The sequence below is a fragment of the Vicugna pacos genome, chromosome 9, assembly GCF_048564905.1.
Source record: "Vicugna pacos chromosome 9, VicPac4, whole genome shotgun sequence".
Lineage (NCBI taxonomy): Eukaryota > Metazoa > Chordata > Mammalia > Artiodactyla > Camelidae > Vicugna > Vicugna pacos.
The window spans coordinates 45,983,715-46,005,275 of record NC_132995.1 but is presented as its reverse complement, the minus strand read 5'-3'; the positions used below and the strand labels follow the sequence as shown (position 1 = coordinate 46,005,275).

Sequence of the window (21,561 nt, the reverse complement as noted above, 5' to 3'; positions counted from 1 at the left end):
GGCCTGATACTGGTTGTTCTGTTACCTAAAGCCTCAGCAGATTTCTTTCTACTGCCCTATAGATCAATGTCAAGGTACCAAATGGGCCACAATAATTCTCGACTCCATACCTACGCCCATACTACCTCCCCACAGTCTTTCTCCTTTTTCCCTTACCAAGTCTTTCATATTGTATGAGCTCCAACCCAAACCCCAGGTTCCCTGCAAAACCCTCCTCTCCTACCCTGGACCCAGGCATTTGAACCATTATTCTGCCTTCTGACCTCAGTCTGCCTGCATCACATTAAATTATCTTGATGGACATGTCTCACCTGGCGGAGTACTTTATGCTGCTACAAGTATTACTTCCGTTTCATAGCTAGGGAAACTGAGGCTCAGGAAGGTCAAGTAATTTCCCCAATGTCACACAGTAAGTGATGGAGCCAGGATTTATATCCAGGCCTGACTCCAGAGTCTGAAATCTGTTCAGCACTAAGCTATGCAAAATAAAGATGGTCTCTTACATTCTTGTTTATTCTTCCCAGCACATAGTTTAGAAATATAGATATATATCAAGCAAAGTGTTGAATGAATGAATGTTTGAATGGATGAATGAATGGATTGTGCAGGTGACCACTAAGAAGAAAGCCTTTGGTAGAGTAGAAAGGGCCTACTTGATTCCTAGTACAGAAAGTATTGGCTCCTGTACCTGGTTAAGACCCCAAGCTTCAGGCGTTGCTGAATCTGGGTGCTCAGGTGTCATCACCAAGATTTGATGTCTCCAGTTTCTGGCTTGGCTCTGTGTTCACTTAGTCCTCAGGTAGGCTCCACTAGCAACTCCAGGGTCATGCCCTACCAACTCAGCAATCCCAGCAAGAGGAGAGGGTGTCTGATGGCTCATTGCACCAGCTTGTTCATGGGCCTGTCCTGGATCCCATTTCTGTGGCCTGCAGGTTGGGATGCACAGCTTGGTTAGTTCCTGATTACTGAAGGAAGATGGTGGGTAGCTCTTTACAGATCACGTGAGCTGAAATGGGACTGGGGACTGGGATGCTGTAACCAAGAGATGGGAGAATGAGCGTGCACAGGTGGGAGTCTCAAAGGTCCATTTGACTTTGTCTCTTGCAGGACCTGGTAGACTGGCGGAAGCCCCTACTGTGGCAAGTCGGCCACTTGGGAGAGAAGTACAATGAGTGGGTCCACCAGCCAGTGACCAGGCCCATTCGCCTCTTCCACTCAGACCTCATTGAGGCCCTCAGCAAGACTGTCTGGTGAGTCCTGCTCTTGGCCTATAGTGGGCTGTCCCTCCTCCTGATGGTGCCAGCCAGATATACAGGGGAAGGGGTAATCAGATCCCTCCTTGGACCTCAGAGCTATATTATTAGCTCTTGCAGATAGTGAAACATGCCATAGGCATAATCTATTCCTACTGATGGTTTTGTCCACTGAGGGACAACCCAATGTGTAGTCAAAAACCACTTTGAATGTCACTCCTGTTCTATTCCAGACTCCTATGAGAGGTTTCCAATCTCCCATGCCCACGAGGACAATTTTGCCTGCAATTAGCTCTTCTGCCACAAGAGGTCGGCATCTACCTAGCTGCGCTGTCAGTAGCCACAGGGACATGTTTTAAGTTTTGTTTTCCCTGCCAGTAACTCATCACAGAGACTGAGGTAGATGGACTCACAGCCTCTGTCTTCTTTTCTCCTCCTCCCCTCCTCACCGTCAATGTCCCTTTGACCCCAAGTCTCCATATGCTTTCTACATATGCTTTGGTAATATTTCATCCATCCTCTAGTTGAGAGGTGTGTCTCTAGGGAAGCTGGACCCTTTTGAGTTTCTGTGCATGCATCTCTCTCACCCTGATGGCCCTCCTGCAGGTACAGTGTCCCCATCATCTGGGTGCCCCTGATGCTATATCTCAGTTGGTTCTACTACCGAACCCTCGCCCAGGGCAATGTCCGACTCTTCACAACCTTCACCACAGGTAAGGTCAAGTCCTTCCTGAAATGTTCCCATGGCTCCAAGAGGCAGGATACTTCAGTACTTTCTCTGGTCCTGAGTTTTTGAGAATATAGAACCCTAAAGCACAGCACAAACATTTTTAAATGAGGCCTAACTATAGAAATATTCTTCCCCAAAGAAATGTTAGACCTCCTCACCCTCCACAAAATGAATTAAGAAAAAAAAACAGCCACACATTAACAGACACTAAATGAAATCATTTCATCAGGTAGTGGAGCAATAAAGGAGGGGGTTTCTCACTGAGTCTAAGACTAGAAAATGCATGACCTGGGATTATTTGTCAAGAGACTACATGAAGTTGTTTCACCAGGTAGCACAGCTGAGAGCTAGACTCAGAATAGTCCATGAACATAACAGAGATTAGAATTTGGGAGAGGAAGATCCTAATATGTCCTACAGTGTCTCCTGGGCAAAGGCCCATCAGCAGAAGCCCTGACTTGGAGTAGCAACCCCACTAACCTCTACTGAGCACTTACCTACCTTGTGCTTTCCAGGGACCAGCTCTTTTAACCTTCCCCACAGTCCCACAAGAAAGGTACTATCATTATAACCCTTTTAGAGGTGAGGAAATGGAGCCTGAGAGAAGTCAAGTAAGCAATTCAGGGTCATGTGGCTAGGATGTGAATGCCAGGGAGGCAGAAAACAGAGAGAGAGGCTGGCTTGGGGTGACTTCCAAAGAGCTTGTGAGACTAAGTCTCTCAAGTCAGCCATGATTTGGGGCGTGCTCTCTTCTGCCGGCCTGCCTCCCAAGTTCATCACCTACCTTGGGCCTCCAGGAGCATGCCACCTGCCCAGGTGGTCTGTTCATCCTGGCAAAGCCTGCCTTGGGGAAGTGCTGCCCATGGTGGTGGCTCAGACAGAGGCCAGGTGAGGGGACAGGTGGGGAAAGGGTGCTGGGAATAGCTCAGCTTTCCTCTCCTGATCACTTGTCATGTTCCTGATTGTGAGCCTCTGACCTCCTGTCTCTGCCAGATGCATGCTCCTTCTCCCCACTGTCCGATGCTCTCGCCTGCCTGCCTTCCCCAGAAGTGGAAAGCTCAATGGTTTCGGTGAGAGGAGCCACGGCCGCAGTGACAGGAGCCCTAGTTTTCCCACCTGGTCCAGGATAGGGCTGGGAGGAACCAGCTGCAGGATGTCTCCCAGAATCCTGAGCTGCTCCTAGTCCCCAAGGGTTAATGTGTATGCCCTGCGAGCCAAGGTTACCCTTTTCTGCCCACGCTGAATAGCTCAGGCACAGCACAGGGCTTGTTGCTCAGACAGCCTGCTCACTGAATTGCCCACTGTCTGCCGGGTGCTCCCTTAACAATCACCAACAGTGCCAGGGCCACCAGGGCTGGGGCAAGAGGGGGAAGGGGATGCTGGAGCTTTGGCCCAGGTCCCTCTGCAGGATTCCTCCAGAGATGCCACTCGGTACCAGCTCCAGCCTGATGGACCGACAGGGGTGATGCTGGGGTGAGGGGGCGGGCAGAGACTTGACCTATAGGAGGAGACTCTTCTGCGTGGCAAGAAGGGTGATTTGACAGCTCAGTCAGAACCACAGGGCTCTGCAGAGAGCTGAAATGTGCTGTCTAATAAAGATCTAGTGTAGGGGTCAGTGGGCCTGTGACTATGATGCCAGTGATGGTGACATGAGAGCGGCACATGCCTCCCTCACCCCGAGCTTGTCAGGCAAGGCATTGGCCACAGGCAGAGAAAATAGAGCTGCTAAGTGAGGCATGGAGTCTCAGCAGGGTCCCAGTGCAGCTGCCAGACAAAGGGCGCACTAGACAAAGTACAGAAGATTCGGTACCAGGGAGCAGTTGAAGTTGAATGGAGACACCAGTTCAAGGCTGAAATTCCTAGGCATGTATGTGAACATGCATTGGAAAGCAGAGGGGTTCTGCACATTCAGGCTGGCCCCCAGTGCAGTTCCTGGGAGTACATTAGATTTAGAGCTGAGTTGAGCAGCATCCAAAGCGAGGATTCAGGCCTCCAATGAGATTATGTGAAGAGAGCCCCAGCAAAGGTCAAGACCACAGTCTGTGGCCAGAGAAAACGCCTGTGTGTCCTGTCCTCTCCCTGCCAGCTAGAGAGCTATACAGCAGGGAAGGGCTCCTGCACTCTGGGCAGTGGGGGGCGGGGCAGGGGGGCTGAGAAACTTCTTCTCCCTTCACCTGGGACCCTCCAGAGCCCTGCAAGGGGAGCTGAGAGAAGGCAGCACAAGTAGGGCTGTGAGTGAAATTTAGATGTATTTTGACTCATTATATTTAAAAATTAGTTACTTATTGTATATGCGGAGGATTGTATTATAAGTATGATGTATTATCCTTATATATAAGATATATATGTATCACATAATCAGATATTATATTCCCTCCATCCTAATAACAGCCTTCACAATTAGTAGGATATTTTACTGTTGACAAAACACACAGGTGTTACAGAGTCAGGATTTGAATCCAGATCTGCAAATCCAAATCCTGTACTCCCTACACGTCACCAGAGTGTCCTGAAGGACTCCAGGGGTGTCAAGCCTGACCAACCAGAGCAGTCCAGCCAAGGCTGGATGGCCACTCACAGACAATGCTATTAGGCCCCACCAATGAGAGATGTCAGACAAGCTTAACACCTGATTTGAGAGAGACCCTTTGAGGATTGAATCTTAGCTGTTAGTTTCTAGGTGAAGCGTGAAAAATCTTCCCATGGGTTAGAGACTCATTTGGAACCCTTTGTCAGAATCTGGTCCAAAGGGCTGGAAGGTCACCTCCCTCTCCCCACTTTCCCGGGCTCTCCTTCCTCAGCGTACCCCTGTGGTCATTCACACTGGGCCCAGCCCTTCAGAAGTGCTTCCTTAAACAGAACCAGAAGCTGCCTCCACTCTGTCCTTGGAACAGCACAGGTCAAACCATCCATGTACAGCCCTCCAGAGAGGCTTGTGTTCACCCGTTAACCTCCCATGAGTATTGGAGAACTTGCTGTGTTAAGCATAGGAGAGATAAAATGAAGGGCCCCCAAAAATGCTCATAACCTCATGGGCAAAGTAAAACAGCAGCCACAGTTCACTGTGATAAAGGATGATGTGGAGGGCCGGCCCAGAGCCTCGAACCCAGCCCAGGTGGGGACAAAGGGCACCCAGCATATAGAGGCATGGTTAGGGTTGGAAGCTGATACAGTCACTAGATGAGGGGTGATAAGGGAGTTCAGAGCAGTGAACTGACCCAAGAGGTCATTTTTTTTTAATTGAAGTGAGATACATATAACATAAAACTAACCATTTTAAAGTAAACAAGTCAGTATTTAGTACATTCACAATGCTGGGCAACCACTGATTCTCCTAGTTCCAAAATGTTTACATCACCCCAAAAGGAAACCACGTACCCACTGAGGAGTTGATCTCTGTGCCCCGCTCCTCCTGTCCCCGGCAACTGCCCGCTTGCTTTGTCTCTATATATGCCTATATATGCCTATTTCGAACATTCCATACACATGGAATCCTATCATATGTGGTCTCTTGTGTCTGGCCTTCTTCACTTTGCCAAGGGATATTCAGGAGAGGGAGCTGATGGAACTTGGTGACTGGTTGGACACAGGAGAGAGGGATAAGTCAAGCCTTTGGTAATGTGTAGACATCAATACCCCTCACTGAGGAGCAGCCTTGGGTGGGCAGGAAGGAAGAGGAAGATGATTGGCCTCATCTGGCAGCTGCTGACCTGGTTTGGGGACAGGGATCTGTGGACAGTAGCGTGGGGATGCCCAGTAGCAAGCGGCTGTCCAGGGCTGGGTTGGAGGCAGGAGTCTGGAGGTTGTCAGCATGTGGGTGTGGCTGAACCCTGGGTGGAGCAGAGAGCATGTGAGACTGAAGGGTCAAGGGTTTGACCCTGGAGACAGAGGCAGTTTCTACCACAAAGGGCATCTGGAGAAGAGGAGGAAAGCCAAGAGTCCCAGCATGCAGGGAGTGGAACTGTGTGTTCTAGCCTTATTGGTCCCAGATCCTTTAAGAAGTTGTCAACTTGCTCCCCAGAAAAATGCACACACGGCGCATTGTTTGGGACATCATTTCAGCAAGTTCACCCCAAAATCCAACTGAGGACCCTCTAGATGTTCATAAGCCTCAAGTTAGGAACCTATGAAGTTGCAGGTTCAAAAAGAGAGTGGCACCAAAGTCACATGCTACAGCCAAGTTAGAGATGAATTCAAAAAACTACTTAGATCTGGCAAGAAATACGTCACGAATGGCCTTTGCAGAAGACAGACTTTAGGGGGCTCAAGTGCATAAGAAGAGTTGAAGTAGACTTGAGGCTGGCTGACATTTTCAGTAGGCATGGATCTGATAGGACTGCATTAGTGATGGGAAAGTCTTAAAGATGAGCAGGAAAGCCTGTGGAGGAGAAGCTGAAAATGCCCAGAGGGGCCGGTGGGAATGGAGTGGCTGTAGGGAAGGCAGACTGAGAGCTGTGCTCTGCTGAGCGGGGTGAGCTGGGCAAGCAACGTAAGCTCTCTGTAATTCCATGTCCTCACTCACATGGGCAATGCCAGCGCTTCCCTCATAAGGCTGGAGTGAGATGAAATATGAAGCAATCCATGTAAAGCACTTGAAAGGCACTTGGCATGCAGGGACTGATCAATACGCATCTTTTATTATTATTATTATTATTATTATTATTATTATTATTATTATCATCATCATTATCATTATCATTATCATTATCATTATCATTATCATTATTATTACCACCACCATCACCACCATCTAGTGCCCAGGTACCTGGGTGCACATATCTTCCCTGAGGAGCAAGAAGGAAGTTTCAGGGTTAGGGCACAACCAGGTATAGGAGAAGGTGGATGGGAGGCTGTGAAGGGAGCTGTTCTCCCCCTTCCCCTCTTCTACCCCAAGACATCTTTTCTCTGGGAAGTAGGAGGCTGAGCAGAAGGAAAGAGGGGTGTTTGAGGGCAGTGGGGAGGGAGCTGAACTTGGAGACGTAAAAGGATCACCAGGCAGTGTTTGAGGTCTAGCTATGTGGAAGGCACTAGACCTGTGACTTCCCAAGTGTCTGTCCGTGCTCAGCAGCTTGGGTGTGGGATGGAAAGACAGACAGGTTCTTGTGCTGATCTCAGGTTGGGGGTTCATGGGAGTAGCTGAGGTCCAAAGAGAATGGCTAACTTTGGAAAACAATTTGGTGGTTCCGCAAAAGGTCAAACACAGTTGCAATATGACCCAGCAATTCCACTTCAAGGCATCTACCCAAGACTGCTGAAAACATCTGTCTGCACAAAAACTTGCACATGAATATTCATAGCAGCATTATTCATAATAGCCAAAAAGTAGAAACAAATGAGATGTCTATCAACTGATGAATGGATAAACAAATGCAGTGCATCCATATTAATAGGGAATATTATTTAGCCTTAAAAAGGAATGGAATTCTGGTACATGCTTCAATGTGGATGAACCTTGAAAACATTATAAGAAAAAGAAGCCAGTCACAAAAGACCACAGGTTGTATGATTCCATTGATATCAAATATCCAGAATAGGCAGATGCAATAGACAGAAAGTATATTAGTGGTTTCCCTGCTCTGGGAAACGGTGGGTTGGAGGAAATGGGGAGCAACTGCTCATGGGTAAGGGATTTCTTTCTGGAGTGATAAAAATGTTCTAAAATCATGATGATGGTTGTACAACTCTGAGTATACTAAAAACCATTGAACTGTACACCATTTAAATGGGTGACTTGTAAGACAGGTGAATTATATTTCAATAAAGCTGCTACTTTTCAAAAGAGAGAGAAAGTATAGCCAAAGCAATGGCTTTTAGAGAAAAGTAAAACTAAGAGGGATATGAAAAAACAGTGATGAGAGCTGAAGTTCCTGTGGAGTCAAAGAATGGATGAAGTAGAGAAAGAAATGAGAGCCAGAAGGACTGCAGCCTGTTCTCAGAGGGTCAGGTGCAGGAGTCTCACACTTGATGGTAATTATACCTCTTCAGTCTAATCATCCAATTTTTTCACATCTTCCTTGGATGCTCTGATTTTAAGTCTTATCTGTCGAGATATTTCTCCTTTGATTCTCCTGGCCCTCCTGTGCCCTCCCTCTGATCCCTGGTGGTTAGCATCTTCCACCAACAACCCCTCAGCCCTGCTGGCTTCCTCAGGGTGGCCCCTCCCTCTCCTCCATGCCAAGGAGGCAAGGTCACTCTTTTCCGGTGTCTTATCCGTTTGGGCTGGTAGAACAAAAATCACAAACTGGGTGGCTTATAAACAACAAATTTACTGCTCACAGTTCCAGAGGCTGGAAGTCCAAGATCAGAGTACCAGCATGGTCAGGTGAGGTCCCTCTTCTGGCCCATTGTATCCTCGCATCCCTCAGAAAGGGGAAGAGAATTCTCTCAAGCCTGTTTTATAAGAGCATTAGTCCTGTTGACGTCATGACCTCATCATCTCCCATCACCTTGGGGTTAGGTTTCAACAAAGGAATTTGAGGGAACACATTCAGACCACAGCACCAGGCAAAGGTGAGGACTGGCCATAGCTGTTCCTCTTATAGCTCCTGTAAGGAAGATCTCAAATCTCTAGCCAAATCTTACCCAATATCAAAGCCAGACAAAGATGTCACAAGAAAGAAAACTACAAACTCTTGTCATTGATGAATATAGATGCAACAATCCTCAAGAAAATACTAGAAAATTGAATCCTAGCACATGTTAAATGATTATACACCATGACCAAATGGGATTGATTCCAGGAATGCAAGAGCCGATCAACATGTGAGAGCAATGTAATATACCACGTTAATAGTGCTCTGAGAGGACCTCTCCTAAGGCCAACACAGATCCTCACAGCCTCCTTCCCATATTGAATCAAGGGCCCCAACAGTGGGCCTGGCCCCACAGCTGCTGAACAAAGGGCAGCAGCTCCTGAGAAGATGGGGCAGTGAGACCAGACATCCGGAGCGACCAGGCACTGCTGTTCCCCGCGGCCATCTGCCCTTACCTCACCTCTCTCCTGCCACCCTCCAGAGTACTCGGTAGCCATGCCCGAGTCTGTGTTCCCGGGCCTCTTCTTGCTGGGCCTGTTCCTCTGGACCCTGATAGAGTACCTCATCCACCGCTTCCTTTTCCACATGAAGCCCCCCAGCGACAGCTATTACCTCATCATGCTGCACTTCGTCATGCATGGCCAGCACCACAAGGTGAGCGGGGCACGCTCTCTCCCGGGGCCTTGCAGCTGTAACCAACTCCGGGGAGCTGCTCATCTTGTTGGAGGTCAGGGTGGAAGCGAGGGGAAATCAAGGGCGTGTGACTGGGACCCCACCTGAATGGGCACGGGCAGAGGGAGCATGAGAGTCTGTGTGACATCATATTGATACCACCTCACTACACCTCATCCACTCATTCATTCATTCATTCATTCAACAAATGTTCACTGAGCACTCCCTCACTCTGTGCTGGGCACTGTTCTGGACACTGCTGATCAAAACAGTCAAAAATCACTGCCCTGGTGGAGCTTCCTTTTGAAGATGGTGCTCCAGTTCTCCCCACTCCACAGAATGATAAACTGAGGCTTGGGGAAATAAAGGAACTAAGGAATTCCCCCAGGGCCACACCTGGATGTTGTGCCCTGTGGACTCCAGAGTCTGTGCTCTCAGCCACCCACCACCCTGGGGCTCTTCGTGGGCGACACGATGGTCCCAGTTGCTGGGATTGGAAGCCAGGTCTGCCCAGAGGCAGCTGTCCCCCTGATGTTTCTGTCCCTGCACCGTGCTGTTCTCAGCCTGTCCAGCGTATCCCTCCCTTCCTACCTTCTTTTACTGGGAGCCCATAGGTCCTCTTACTCCTGGTCTGAGCAGAGGGAGGCCCATGTCAGCATGTTGCTCTTTCTCTATCACCTGCTTTCTCTCTCTTCTCTCCCAGTCCAAAGAGGGTCTGTCTCTTCTCAGAATACTCATACCATCTCTAAAACTTTACCTCTGTGCCAGGCCCTTGCTTGTGACACTCCAGAACCAAAGGCTGGCTCTCTTGTTGTCTGGTTCACTGGGACAACACCACTTTGGAACAAAGAAGGCCACTTGGGGGTGGGGAGGACCATCTGTTAGCACTTCCAAGGTCATCCACCACTTGTGCCTTCATCAACCTCAGGCCTCGGTGTAGGTACCCCTTACGGTTTTTGCGTGGGGGGAGGCTCCTCCCTAGCACCTAGCAAATTCCAGAGCCAGAGTGGCCTCGAGCATAAAGCAGGACTCTGACCTGTGAGCATCCTGCCCACATCACATCCACCCCCGTGTTCTGAGGCAGTTTTCCAAGTCCCATCCTGGCTTGGAAACTGGGGGCAGGACAGTCTCTCCAGCGCTTTCAGCCACGGAGGGTGCCAAGCCCACTCGCTCCCTGGGCTGTCTGGGATGTCCTCCGCGGGAGCATCTCTGGCCCCAGGCGTGCTGTGTGCTGTGACCACAGGCAGGCCCTGGGACCCCGGGCTTCTTCTTGACATGGGAGCCTCTCCATCCACAGGCACCCTTCGACGAGTCCCGCCTGGTCTTCCCACCTGTGCCAGCCTCTCTGGTGATCGCCTTCTTCTATGTGTTCTTACGGCTCATCCTGCCCGAGGCAGTTGGGGGCACTGTGTTTGCGGGGGGCCTCCTGGGCTACGTCATCTACGACATGATCCACTACTACCTGCACTTCGGCTCCCCACACAGGGGCTCCTACCTGTACAGCCTGAAGGCCCACCACGTCAAGCATCACTTTGCGCATCAGCAGTCAGGTGAGGATCGGCCAGTGCCTCCCCACTCCCTCGTTTGTTCATTTCTTTGACAGTTACCTCTGAGCTTCTACCAAGGGCCAGGCTCGGTTCTGGGGACACAGTCAGCAAGGCAAGCCTGGGATTCCGTCCTCCTCCCTGGTGTGGGGGAGCTGTGCAGAGACAGACAAACAAAGGAACCAGTAAACAGCAAAGATCATTTCACAGTGATAAGCGCCACAAAGAAAATAACACAAGGTGATGTTAGAGAAGGTGGGGGAGGGACCCCGCACTGTCTAAGAAAATACAGTGCAACTCGCAGATGGGGTTTTACATTTTCTAGTAGCCAAGTGAAAATAAACAGGGGAAGTTAATTTTAATGATACAGTTTATTAAGCCAAAACAACTGAAATATTGTCATTTCAAAGTGTGATGGATTCAAAAAATTGTTGAGATATTTTACATTCTCTCCTCCTATTAAGTCTTCAACATCCGGTGTGTATCTCTTGCTTATGGCACATCTTCATTCAAGCGCCAAATCTTCATTGGAAATACTTGATCCATGTTTATGGTTTATAAAATTTACAATAGAAAAAGTAGATTTATGTATATGAGTTGCTCCAAACGTGCCTAAAAGTTTTCCTGTAACTGAATGGAGTAGAGGTTTTTAAGTTGAAACTTAATTAAAATTAAATGAAATTAGGAATTTGGTCCCTCCATAGCTCCAGCCATGTTTCCAGTGCTCAGGAATCCTGTGGGCTAGTGGCTATGATGCTGGATAGCAGAATGCCAGCTAAAGTGGTCCAGGAAGGTGTCACTGCATTAGACCTGAGACCTAAATTAAGACAAGCCAGCATCTGATGTCTGAAGGAAGAGAATCCCAGGAGCAACAAGTGCGAAGCCTTGAAGCAAGAGAGAACTTGGCATCTTCAAAGACAAGGGGGCAGCTGGAGTGTGAAGGAGGGGAAGGAAGAGGCAGGCAGCAGCCAGGTTTTCCCAGGAAGTCAGGCCAGATAGGGAACTTGGGGTTATTCCAGTGGCATCCTTGGGAGTCTAGAAATGCAGGGACCCTGCTGTTGACTCCTGCCAGGATAGCCCTGAGAGTTGGGAAGTCCAATGGGGGACCAATGTTGAAATCTTCTCCACGTGCCAGCCCCACCTCTGCTGCCTTCCCAAGCAGATCCCACTCCTTCAACAGCACTCATCTTCCCCTCATTTGTCTCCCTCTCTAGGATTTGGCATCAGCACTAAAATTTGGGATCACTTTTTCCACACCCTTATACCGGAAGAATCCCACCCGAAGATGCAGTGACAACTCCCAGCCCTGCCATCCTGCCCTCAGCCCCACCATGGCCGCTGCCCCAGCCCACTCCCATCCAGACCCTGCAAAGAAGGCAGGACGGGCTTTGTCTGGCCCTTGGGCTTGGTGGAGGGTGTCAGGGAGAACTTGAAGACTGAGACTGACCCTGAGACTGCCCTCTTGACCCAGCACAAGAGGGTCATGTCTGCTTGGTGGCCAAATGGCCCTCGGGGACTAGCTCTTTCCTGGAGCATCCCTGCCTCTCCACCAGCATCCCTGCCCAGAGCCTTTGCCCACAGGACTGCTTCAGGACCTGGCCAAGGGGGAATTTCTGAGGGGAATGAAGGAAACTGACCCCTGGGACCAGGCCCACCTGTGTCTTAGCACCTTGAGATTCCCCTCATGGTGGAGCTGCCAGTGTTCACAGCAGAGAGCAGAGCCTGCGGGGCTGTGGCCCTCATCTTCCCCACCTTCCCTCCCTGGGGAGGAGGTGGTGGCTCTGGATGTTCTCCTGAGGACTGGAGAACACGGAGGTGGAGGAAGAGCTCTCACAGAAGAGACAGCATGAAGCCTCCCACAGGCCACCCCCAATCCCGGGCAGCGCCTTTGTCCCCACCAGTGACAAACACCAGCTGTACCACCAGATGCCTTGGCCTGTGACACATCCAGCACCCATGCGCCTGGCCCTCACCTGTTTTTGCAGGTGGGCTGAGGGAGCTGGCAGCAGCCTCAAAGCTGGAGGGAGCCCACACCCATTTCTCTAGGAACCACCAGCTGCTCTAGCCACTCTCCCTGACCTCCAAAATCACAAAGCTTTTCCCTAAGGGAGGCTGAAGAGTCCTCTGCATGAGTGGGATCCCTATCCTGTCCCCGGCCATTCTTGACTCCCACCTGCCGTAGGTGGGCCTCTGGCTGCCTCACTCTGGACCCTTCCAGTCAGTGCCTCCTTATTCAAGAAGCAGCCTCCATGCGGTGCCTTATCTCCCGGCCTCTCACTCCACGGATGAGGTTTCCCTTCTCTTCCTCGTAACCAAAACCCTCACTGCTCATAAGAGGGTCTTATTTATCAACTATATAAACACCCTGAGTCGGGCTCCAGACCAAGTAGCTGCTCAGATCCCCCTTTCTAATCTTACATGTCGAGCTTACGTAAAAAAATTTTGTCTTATGTTGGTTCTCTTCTTACCCACAAACCAATACTACTTGAAACTTTTAAAAAACTCAACATGTATAAAAAGGCTAAAGGGAAGAAGTCTGACCGATCCTGTGATTTGTACTGTTTACTGCGGAGTTATTTAAAGATTTTGGAATAAATATACAAACTACAGTTGTGAAATAAAAGTGTAAATAAATTGTATATTTTGAAAAATAGAAACACTGGGAAAAACCAACAAAGATGAGTTACTTCTTGATGGCGACGCACAAGACTTCACCGAGGCTGGGGAGGGGCAGAAGTGGGGGAGGGATCGTTCCAGCAGGAAGGAGTATTTATTTGATCACTGACCAGGTTGTGTAGACTTGCTGGGGTATAGTGATGATAAAAAGCAGACCAGCCCTTATCCTCTTACTCAGTCTTATTGCTGTTTTAAATTTTTCTGCAGACAGCATCTCCCCTTCACTGTTTGCATCTGGATGTGGGAGTAGGGGGGTGTCACTTCCACCAACTGCCTTGGTACACCACAGAGGAAGTGCTTGTTCTGGAATTTATCAGACCCCAGCTGAGATTCTAGTTGAGTTTTCTAAGGCTCTAGTAACCAATGCCGGATGTAGGAACTAGAGCGTCATGCCAGCTCAGTCTGGGTGAAACCGATGTCTTCCCTGGCCTCCTCAGAATTACCTGCGGAACCTGTCTACTACAGATCCAAGTCCTCCACACTCAGAGTCTAATTCAGTAGGTCCAGCAGAAGGAGATGGGCTCTGGATTCTCCTGCCCAAGGAGGCAGAGGCAATTAAATGAAAGCAGAGGCAAGTAGATATTGGCAAGGCTCTGGCCATATGGAGGGGCCCCCACCCCTGCTGCCTCTCCATGCTCTAGCAGCTCCCAGCCTGAAGATAAGTGCTACCTATCTGAGCCATTCATCCCTCAAACTCCTGAAATCCATCACTGGAATTGAGTCCATCCAAACAGCAGAAATCCAACCTCCAATTCCCAAGATGGTACTGGAAATCCAACCATGGAGCAAGTAGCCCAAGGGAAAGGAAGAAACAAAAAGGAGGAACAAAGGAAGAGATCAGCTAGTGGTAAATAAGTGAGTCCAGCAGAAACAAGTCTAAGACGAGCAACCTTAAGCAAAAAATTAATTGGAAAAAAAAAACTTTAAAATGATTGAAACAGAACGAGTATGAAAATGCCAAAATCTACAGGAGCCTGTGGCATGATAATGAGATTTAGGGCTAAAAAAACCCAACTTATTAATGAAAAGGTCCACTCAAGTGAATATTGGACAGACACCCTCAGATCTTCTTGCCCTGCCGGCTATAACTTTGGAGGAGGCTGAGAATTTCTACAAAGGCTTTGGAAGAGAATGAGCCCCACCTTACAGAAGAGGGTAATATAGAAAGTGCCCTTAACCTCAAGCCAGTTGTCACTCACAGTGCAGCCCCTACTAAATGACCATCTGGTGGAGTCAGAGAATTTTATCTTCAAGTATAAGGAGGAGTCAAAGAGAAGATGCTAAAGCCAGCCTGGGATCTTATCAAAATGTCCACAGATCTAGCATGATGGGAAAGCCTGAAACATAGGGCACGTTATGTTTATTTCCATAGTGGGAGAAGACAGAAAAATCATCTACAAAGTTTAATGTTTACTCAGGCAAAGGGCCTTTTAAATTCTGATCAGTGTAAAGTAAATATGCAGGTTGACTGACTCTCAATGATCCCAGCAATGTAGCTGATTGTCTAGCAACGACCCAGCTGCCCTTGCAGAGGACAGGCCCATAACCCTTATCTTTATTTCTGGCGCGTGCATGTACCTCCAGACATGCTGTCTTTGGGCGTCTCCTGGCTGACCTGAAGAACTGCCCTCTTAACTCCGTTCCACTCCTCCATTGGCTCTGGACTCCTATCTCTGCCTTTGAAATTTGTACGATTTTTTTTTTTTTAACGGGACCCAGCACAATGCCCAACTCCTAACAAGCCCCAATAAATGTTAGTCTTGTCTCTGTCAGAAATCTGGCAGGTTACATCGTCACTTCTCTACCTGTTCCCTGGCCTCTGCTGCCCCCTGGTGACAGCATGAGGCTTTGCCACCGCATGACTGGGAGTCAGATTTCTGTGACTGAAAAATTTCAGCACTTTTTCCACGTTCCTTGTTCTCCTAACTTACTGTTTTGTCTCATCTACTGTCTTTGAGAGGAAGCTGGAGCCATATACATGAATTTTCCAGATCTAACTTTCTATAAAGATATAATGGCTGCAAAAAAAATTGACAGTTTTGTTTGTTTGTTTTTACTGCTAGGTAGTTAACAGTACAATGGGTTACTTTTATCTATTAAGGGTGAATGTGAAGTTTGGAAAATGCCAGGACTCTCATCTTCACTCCACTTCAAACACCTTATCACCTTCAACAGGAAAAGAAAAAGTGATAAGAAAAAGAACCAAGAATAGTGCTTTGGCAAAAAGATCAACTTGGGAGCCTGTCTTCATTTAGGTTCCCTAAAAAGCAAACCTTAAAACAAGAATATGGATGCAAGTCATTTATTTGGAAGACAATTGCAGAAATAAGGAGTGAGAGATTGGGAAGGATTTGAAAGTGGAGGATCCTTATAAGAATGAGTATCTGAGGTTCTTGTACAGATTCTGCAGGGGCATCTTGAGAAGCAGACACCTGCCAGAATTGTCCACCTATAGGACAAGAGGCTGAAACATTTATCCACCAGCTTCCTCTCCTTTTGGTTGAGCATTGATGTCAACTCCCTCCTCTCTTGGGCTGTCCCAGCATGCAAGCCAACCAGATTCACTGGCTTTGAGAAAGGTCCTGAAACAAAAGCAGAAAGATGCATATGTGCAAGTGAGATGCAGTCAGTGCAAGCTGAGAGTGAGCTTGCTAGGAACTATCCACCAGAACTGTGGCTGAAGTCACACAGAACCTTCTACCACAACTGAGGTTAAGACCAGAGGTGGGCCAAAGGGGTATGACAAGTGTCTGCTACAGACTCCAAAAGGCTACACCCTTAATGGAAGGGCAAACTAGAAATAAAACCACCTTCCCAGGGCACTGCAAGTAAAATTACCTGCACTGAGTAGAGAAAACTCTTTTGGGAATATAGAACTACAAGTGTAGCCCTCATGGGGGTGTTAAGCCTGAATTCATGCACACTGGGTGGTTTAAAACACCTTAAGTCAAAGTATCCCCAGCTGGTGGCACCACAAGACTTTAAGAAGAAGTACTTAAAAATTTTGGTGGAAAAAAATGCAGCTTCAATCCAGGCCTCACAAAGTTCCCACAGATAAAATTCCACGGACTATAAGCTCACAATAAATAAATTAAAACACACAAGGAAAGAAGGCACCATGAGTAAACGCTGATAAAAAAAACATGCAACAAATACATCCACAAAGACACCAGACTTAGGTGCTATGAGCTGTGCTAGATATCTGCCATTTGCAATCCAGATTCTCTCTCCCTATCTTTCCCCATCCCACTCAGTACCCTGCGAGGCTCGTCTGTGTGAACTGCATCAGTGTGTTGTTTATTGGCTGTTGGTTGTTCTGCAAATACAGGCACTAGCAAGAGACTGGTGGTCCAAGTGTTTATTCCTGTAGCTCTTTAATTTCTTTCAGCAAGGTTTTGTATTTTTCATTGTGTAAGTCTTTTCATCGACTTGGTTATATTTCTTCCTAAATATTTTATTCTTTTGGCTGCTATGGTAAATAGAATTGTTTTCTTGATTTCCTTTTCTATTTTTGAAAGAGTTTGAGAAAGATTAGTGTTAATTCATTTTTAAATGTTTTGTAGAATTCACCAGTGAAACCATCTGGTCTGAACTTTTCCTTTGGGCAGAAGGTTTTAATTACTGAATCAATCTCTTTACTTGTTATAGGTCTGTTCAGATTTTCTATTTCTTCTTGAATCAGGTTGTTTCTGTGTGTCTAGGAATTTTTGTATCTCATCTTGCTTATCTAATTGATTGGTGTACAATTGTTCATGTATTGTCTTATTTCTTTTTTTATTATTGTGCAAAGAACACTTACCATGAGATCTACCCTGTTGACGATTTTTAAAGTGTACAGTATATTATCATTGACTGGAGGTATTGTTGCACAGCAGATCTCTGTTAATGTGGTGTGTTATATAAATTGATTTTCATATATTGAACTATTCTTGCATCCTGGGAATAAATCCCACTTGGTCATGGTGTGTGATCCTTTCAAAGTATTGTTAGATTTGGTTTGCTAGTATTTTGCTAAGAATTTTTGGCATCTATATTCATCACAGATGTTGGTTTGTAGTTTTTTGGTGGTATCTTTGTCTGGCTTTAGTATCAGGGTAATGCTGAGTTTATAAAATGTTCTCTCCTCTTCAATTTTTTTGCAAGAGTATAATAAGGATGGTGTTAATTCATTTTAAAATGTTTAGTAGAATTCACTAGTTAAGCCATCTGCCCTGGGCTTTTCTTTGTTGGGAGGTTTTTGATAACTGATTCAATCTCCCTTACTAATTATGGATCTGTTCAGACTTTCTATTTCTTAATGATTTATTCCTGGTAGGCTATATATTTCTAGGAATTTATCTGTTTCTTATAGGTTATCAGTTTGTTGACATATAATAGCCATCATAGTCTCTTCTGATCCTTTTTCTTTCTTTTTTCCCCCCCTCTCACCCAAATATAAAGGGTTTATTCGCTTCTGCCGTCAGGAGCACAAAATACGAAATAGAAAGCGCACAACCCCCTTACCCCTTCAACAGTTCCTCAGCGTGGACACTGGCAAGGTTGTCCAGGCAGGGCTGCCGTCCACTCCCGGCCCTCAGGCCTCGAACACAGCACAGCTGGCGCAGAACACCTTTTCGGAAGGTCACTGCGGTTCACCAGGGCGCACACCGTGCAAGCCACGCCCCGCAGCCGCAGCCAGAGCGCACGCAGCGCACGCACGAGCGCGCTCACACTGGCCGCACGTAGCCTTCCGGTCCACGGCTCGCACGCTCTCAACAAGCAGGCTCTCGACGCTCCCTGGCCGGGTCAGATTCGTTGGCCAGGTCTTGGCTCCCGGCCAGTTGGCCGTGGGGGCTTGGTCAGCATCTCCCCACGCGTGGCCCGAGGGCTTCTGTGGGGCCAGGCTTCGGGGACTCCAGCGTGTTAACGGTGGCAGACTTGCTCCCACGCGTGGATCATGTAGGCCTGCGCCTCGCGGAAGAGGAGCTGCGTGGCCTTCTTGAAGATCTCCCACATGAGGCGCTCGGCGCACACGCAGCGGCTCAGCTCCCGCTGGCCCACGGGCACCTGCAGTTCAATCAGCTCGCCCGCTGATTCTTTTTATTTCTTGACATCGATAGTAATTGTCTTTAATTTATGGCTTTATTTATTTGAATTTTCCCCTTTTGTCTTAGGCTAAGGATTTATAGAGTTTGTCTATCTTTTCTTAAAAAAAACTTTTCACTGATATTTTTCTATTATTTTTCAATTTTCTATTTAATTTGTTTTTCTACTTTAATATTTGTTACTTCCTTTCTTCTAACTTTGGGCTAATTTTTTTTTCTAGTTCCTTGAAGTGTAAAGTTTGATTGTTTATTTGAGATCTTTCTTCTCTTTTATGTAGGTATTTATTGCTATGACCATCCCTCTCAGCACTGATTTTGCTGCATCCCCTGCTGTTTGGTATGTTTTGGTATGTTGTATTTCATTTTCGTCTGTCTCAAGGTATTTTCTAATTTTCTTTCGATTTTTTCCATGACAGAATGGTTGTTCAAGAGTTGTTTAATTTCTACACATTTATGAATTTTCCAGTTTCCCTTCTGCTATTGATCTCTAGTGTCAGTCCACTGTGGTCAGAAAAGATACTTGATATGAGTTCAATCTTCTTAAATTTGTTAATAGATTTTGCGACCTAACTTGTGATCTGTCCTGAGCAGAATAGAAGCTGCTTCTTGCTCCAAAATTTCATGCTTCATACTTGCCCATGGAATCTGGCTGAGGCTAGTCTCCACTGAGACCACATCTTTGTTTAGCTTTTCGCCCCCCACCTCCCATCTCCCTACCATGTCCTACCCTCTGTCCTGAGAGCCTTCCTTCAATAAATCACATGCACCAGATTCTCTTTCTCAGCCTCTGCTTCTAGGAAACCTGACCTAAGATGATAAGAAAACTGATGATGCATTAAATGGAGAACAAGAGCAGGGGGAAATAAATGAAGACACAAACATCCTGGACATCATCTACTCAGGTCTTCCGTGTCTACAAAGTCTACTTTGTATTGGATTGTATATCCAATTCTGTCCTTTTAGAAGAAACAGTCTGATAAGTAAATGAGTGACGTTACTTAGACTTTCGAGCTGGGAACACAGTTAACTTTAATAAAATATGACTCACATCAAAACAGAAACTCTGGGATAACCTTAGAGAAGGAAGTTGAGGTTTTTTCTCTACTGAAGTGTTTTATCCTTCACTCCCTTCCCAAACTCACAATGTTTTCAATTGCAGAGAGACAGAGAACTTTTTCTCCAGCTCTCAGTTTTCTTGCTCATCTAACCTTTCCCACCCTGTGTCCTGGTTATAGTAGGTTCCTGGGACCTTATTATTTTCTGAATCCCCAGCCCCAAGCAGAGGCCCTGGCACCGGGAGTACGCGATAAATAATTGCTGAGAGAATCTGGGAAGGCGGAGGCGAGTGTGGAAAGGGTGGGAGGAGAACACCAAGAGGAAAGAATGACCCTTTGCCCTGAACCACCTGGAAGAGGGTTCTATGGAACCAGGACACCCTGAGCCTGGGCGTTGGCTGCAAGAGCCCTGTGAAAGCCCCGAGGAGGCGTGTGAGGAGGCGTGTCAAGACTTCCCTGCCCACGTCCCAGCCGTTTAGAGGGCTCAGGACCAAACAGCTGCCCAACAAGCTGATTGGAGGGAAGGGGGACCGTGTAGGGGCGGAGCTCAGATACACGAGCAGAATCCGGCTTCTCTTCAGAAGGATTCCACCGCCTTTTTGCGGCTGGCATCGGGTCTAGACCCGCGCGGCCAGCGGGAACGCAGGGTGTAGGGGCACAGAGGTCAGGAAGTGCAGGGACGTGGCACCTCCCCAGGGTCTCCCATTCGCAGATTTATCCCCTCAGAGGAAGGTAGTCGTCGGAGAAGTCGAAGTGTCTTCCTGGAACTGGGCACGGGACAGATTGGACGCCCTCGAGAGGAACGAGGGTGAGTCTGGGATCGTCACGGGGCGCGCGCGCGCGGTGCCCAGAGGCGGCAGGACAGAGGGGAGGAGCCGGATTCCTGAGCAGTGAGGGGAGAGCCGGGTAGCAGATGGAGGTGACCCACAGTCACATTTCCTGGAACTCAGCACCGAGTTGGTTTCCTTTCCAGCGCTCTGAGGGTGGAGCCGCCCGCGCGGGTCTCTGCTTTCTACAAAAGAAGACGGGGAATAGAGGTGGGATCCGGGTGGGGGTCGTGGAAGGGCCTTGGGAACCCGGCTCAGAAGAATTGTCCGAGCAACCCTAAACAGACAACTCAAGGCAATCAGTGGGAAAATTGCCAAGAGAGATGATTCCAGAGCTTGATGAATGCCCTCTTCCTTTTCCCGGGCCCATTTTAGTTACAAGGAGAGTAACCCGACGTAAAATGTCTGATCAGAAAAGATTAGCTTGATGCCATCTTTTTGGAGAAGAGGAAATGGCATTAGAGTTCTTTACGGATTTAATATTGCTGCTACCATTTTAAGATTTTTCACTTACGAAATGAGTAACTTTTCCTCCTCATAGTTTTCCTGCAAGTAAGGTATGAACATATTATTATCAGGATTGTTAACAGTTTTGCGTATTATAAATAGCACCTCAATAAACATGTTAGTATCCAACTAATTATATACATATGAGCTTTTCTTTTTTTTATATGAGCTTTTCTACAGCACCAGTTCCTAGAAATTCACATTGTCGAGTCACAGTATGTATTTATTTGTATTCCTTTTCATCCTTTTGATATCTTTATCATATAGTTAATAAGCCCTAAGCAGTTTTATTTATTAGAATTTTAATATCTTATAGGTAAGTCCCTTTTTTGTTATAAAAATACTGTTTATCCCTACTAATTCCCCTTTCAAATGAACTTTAGGATTATTTAGTTTCAATACCAAAATATACCTTTAAGAGTTTTATTGGAACTGCATTAAATTGGATTTATTTTTGTAAAGGATTGCCAGGTTTGTCATTTTTAATTTCCAGCCAGAAATACAACAATTCTCCCCATTTCTTCAAGCTTTATTTTTGTGGTTTTCTTCATACCATGCCATCACTTTTCTTGTAAAATGTTCTAAATTGTCACTTTGATGAGTGGGATATTTTTCCCATTATCTTTTCTGATTAGTTGTTGCTGAGATACGGCTTTTTTGATGAGGCTGATAATAAGATA

At 47.2% G+C, this 21,561-nt stretch overlaps 1 protein-coding gene and 1 pseudogene across 3 annotated transcripts in view; one reads left to right on the top strand and one right to left on the bottom strand.

Annotated features, from left to right (window-relative positions):
* Positions 1-21,561, top strand: part of FA2H (fatty acid 2-hydroxylase) — a 74,275-nt gene that overhangs the window by 33,969 nt on the left and 18,745 nt on the right. The window contains exons 3-7 of one of the 3 annotated variants that reach the window (XM_006207484.4): positions 1,108-1,250; positions 1,860-1,966; positions 8,998-9,170; positions 10,486-10,738; positions 11,947-13,355. In XM_006207484.4, coding sequence (XP_006207546.1) covers positions 1,108-1,250; positions 1,860-1,966; positions 8,998-9,170; positions 10,486-10,738; positions 11,947-12,026 — 756 coding nt within the window. In that variant the 3' untranslated portion in view covers positions 12,027-13,355. Of the gene's footprint in view, positions 1-1,107; positions 1,251-1,859; positions 1,967-2,976; positions 3,054-8,997; positions 9,171-10,485; positions 10,739-11,946; positions 13,356-20,104; positions 20,356-21,561 lie in introns of those variants that run through there. The other 2 variants (XM_072967754.1, XM_015241914.3) reach the window with 2 other exon arrangements.
* LOC102525293 (apoptosis regulatory protein Siva pseudogene) lies at positions 15,695-20,159 on the bottom strand (annotated as a pseudogene).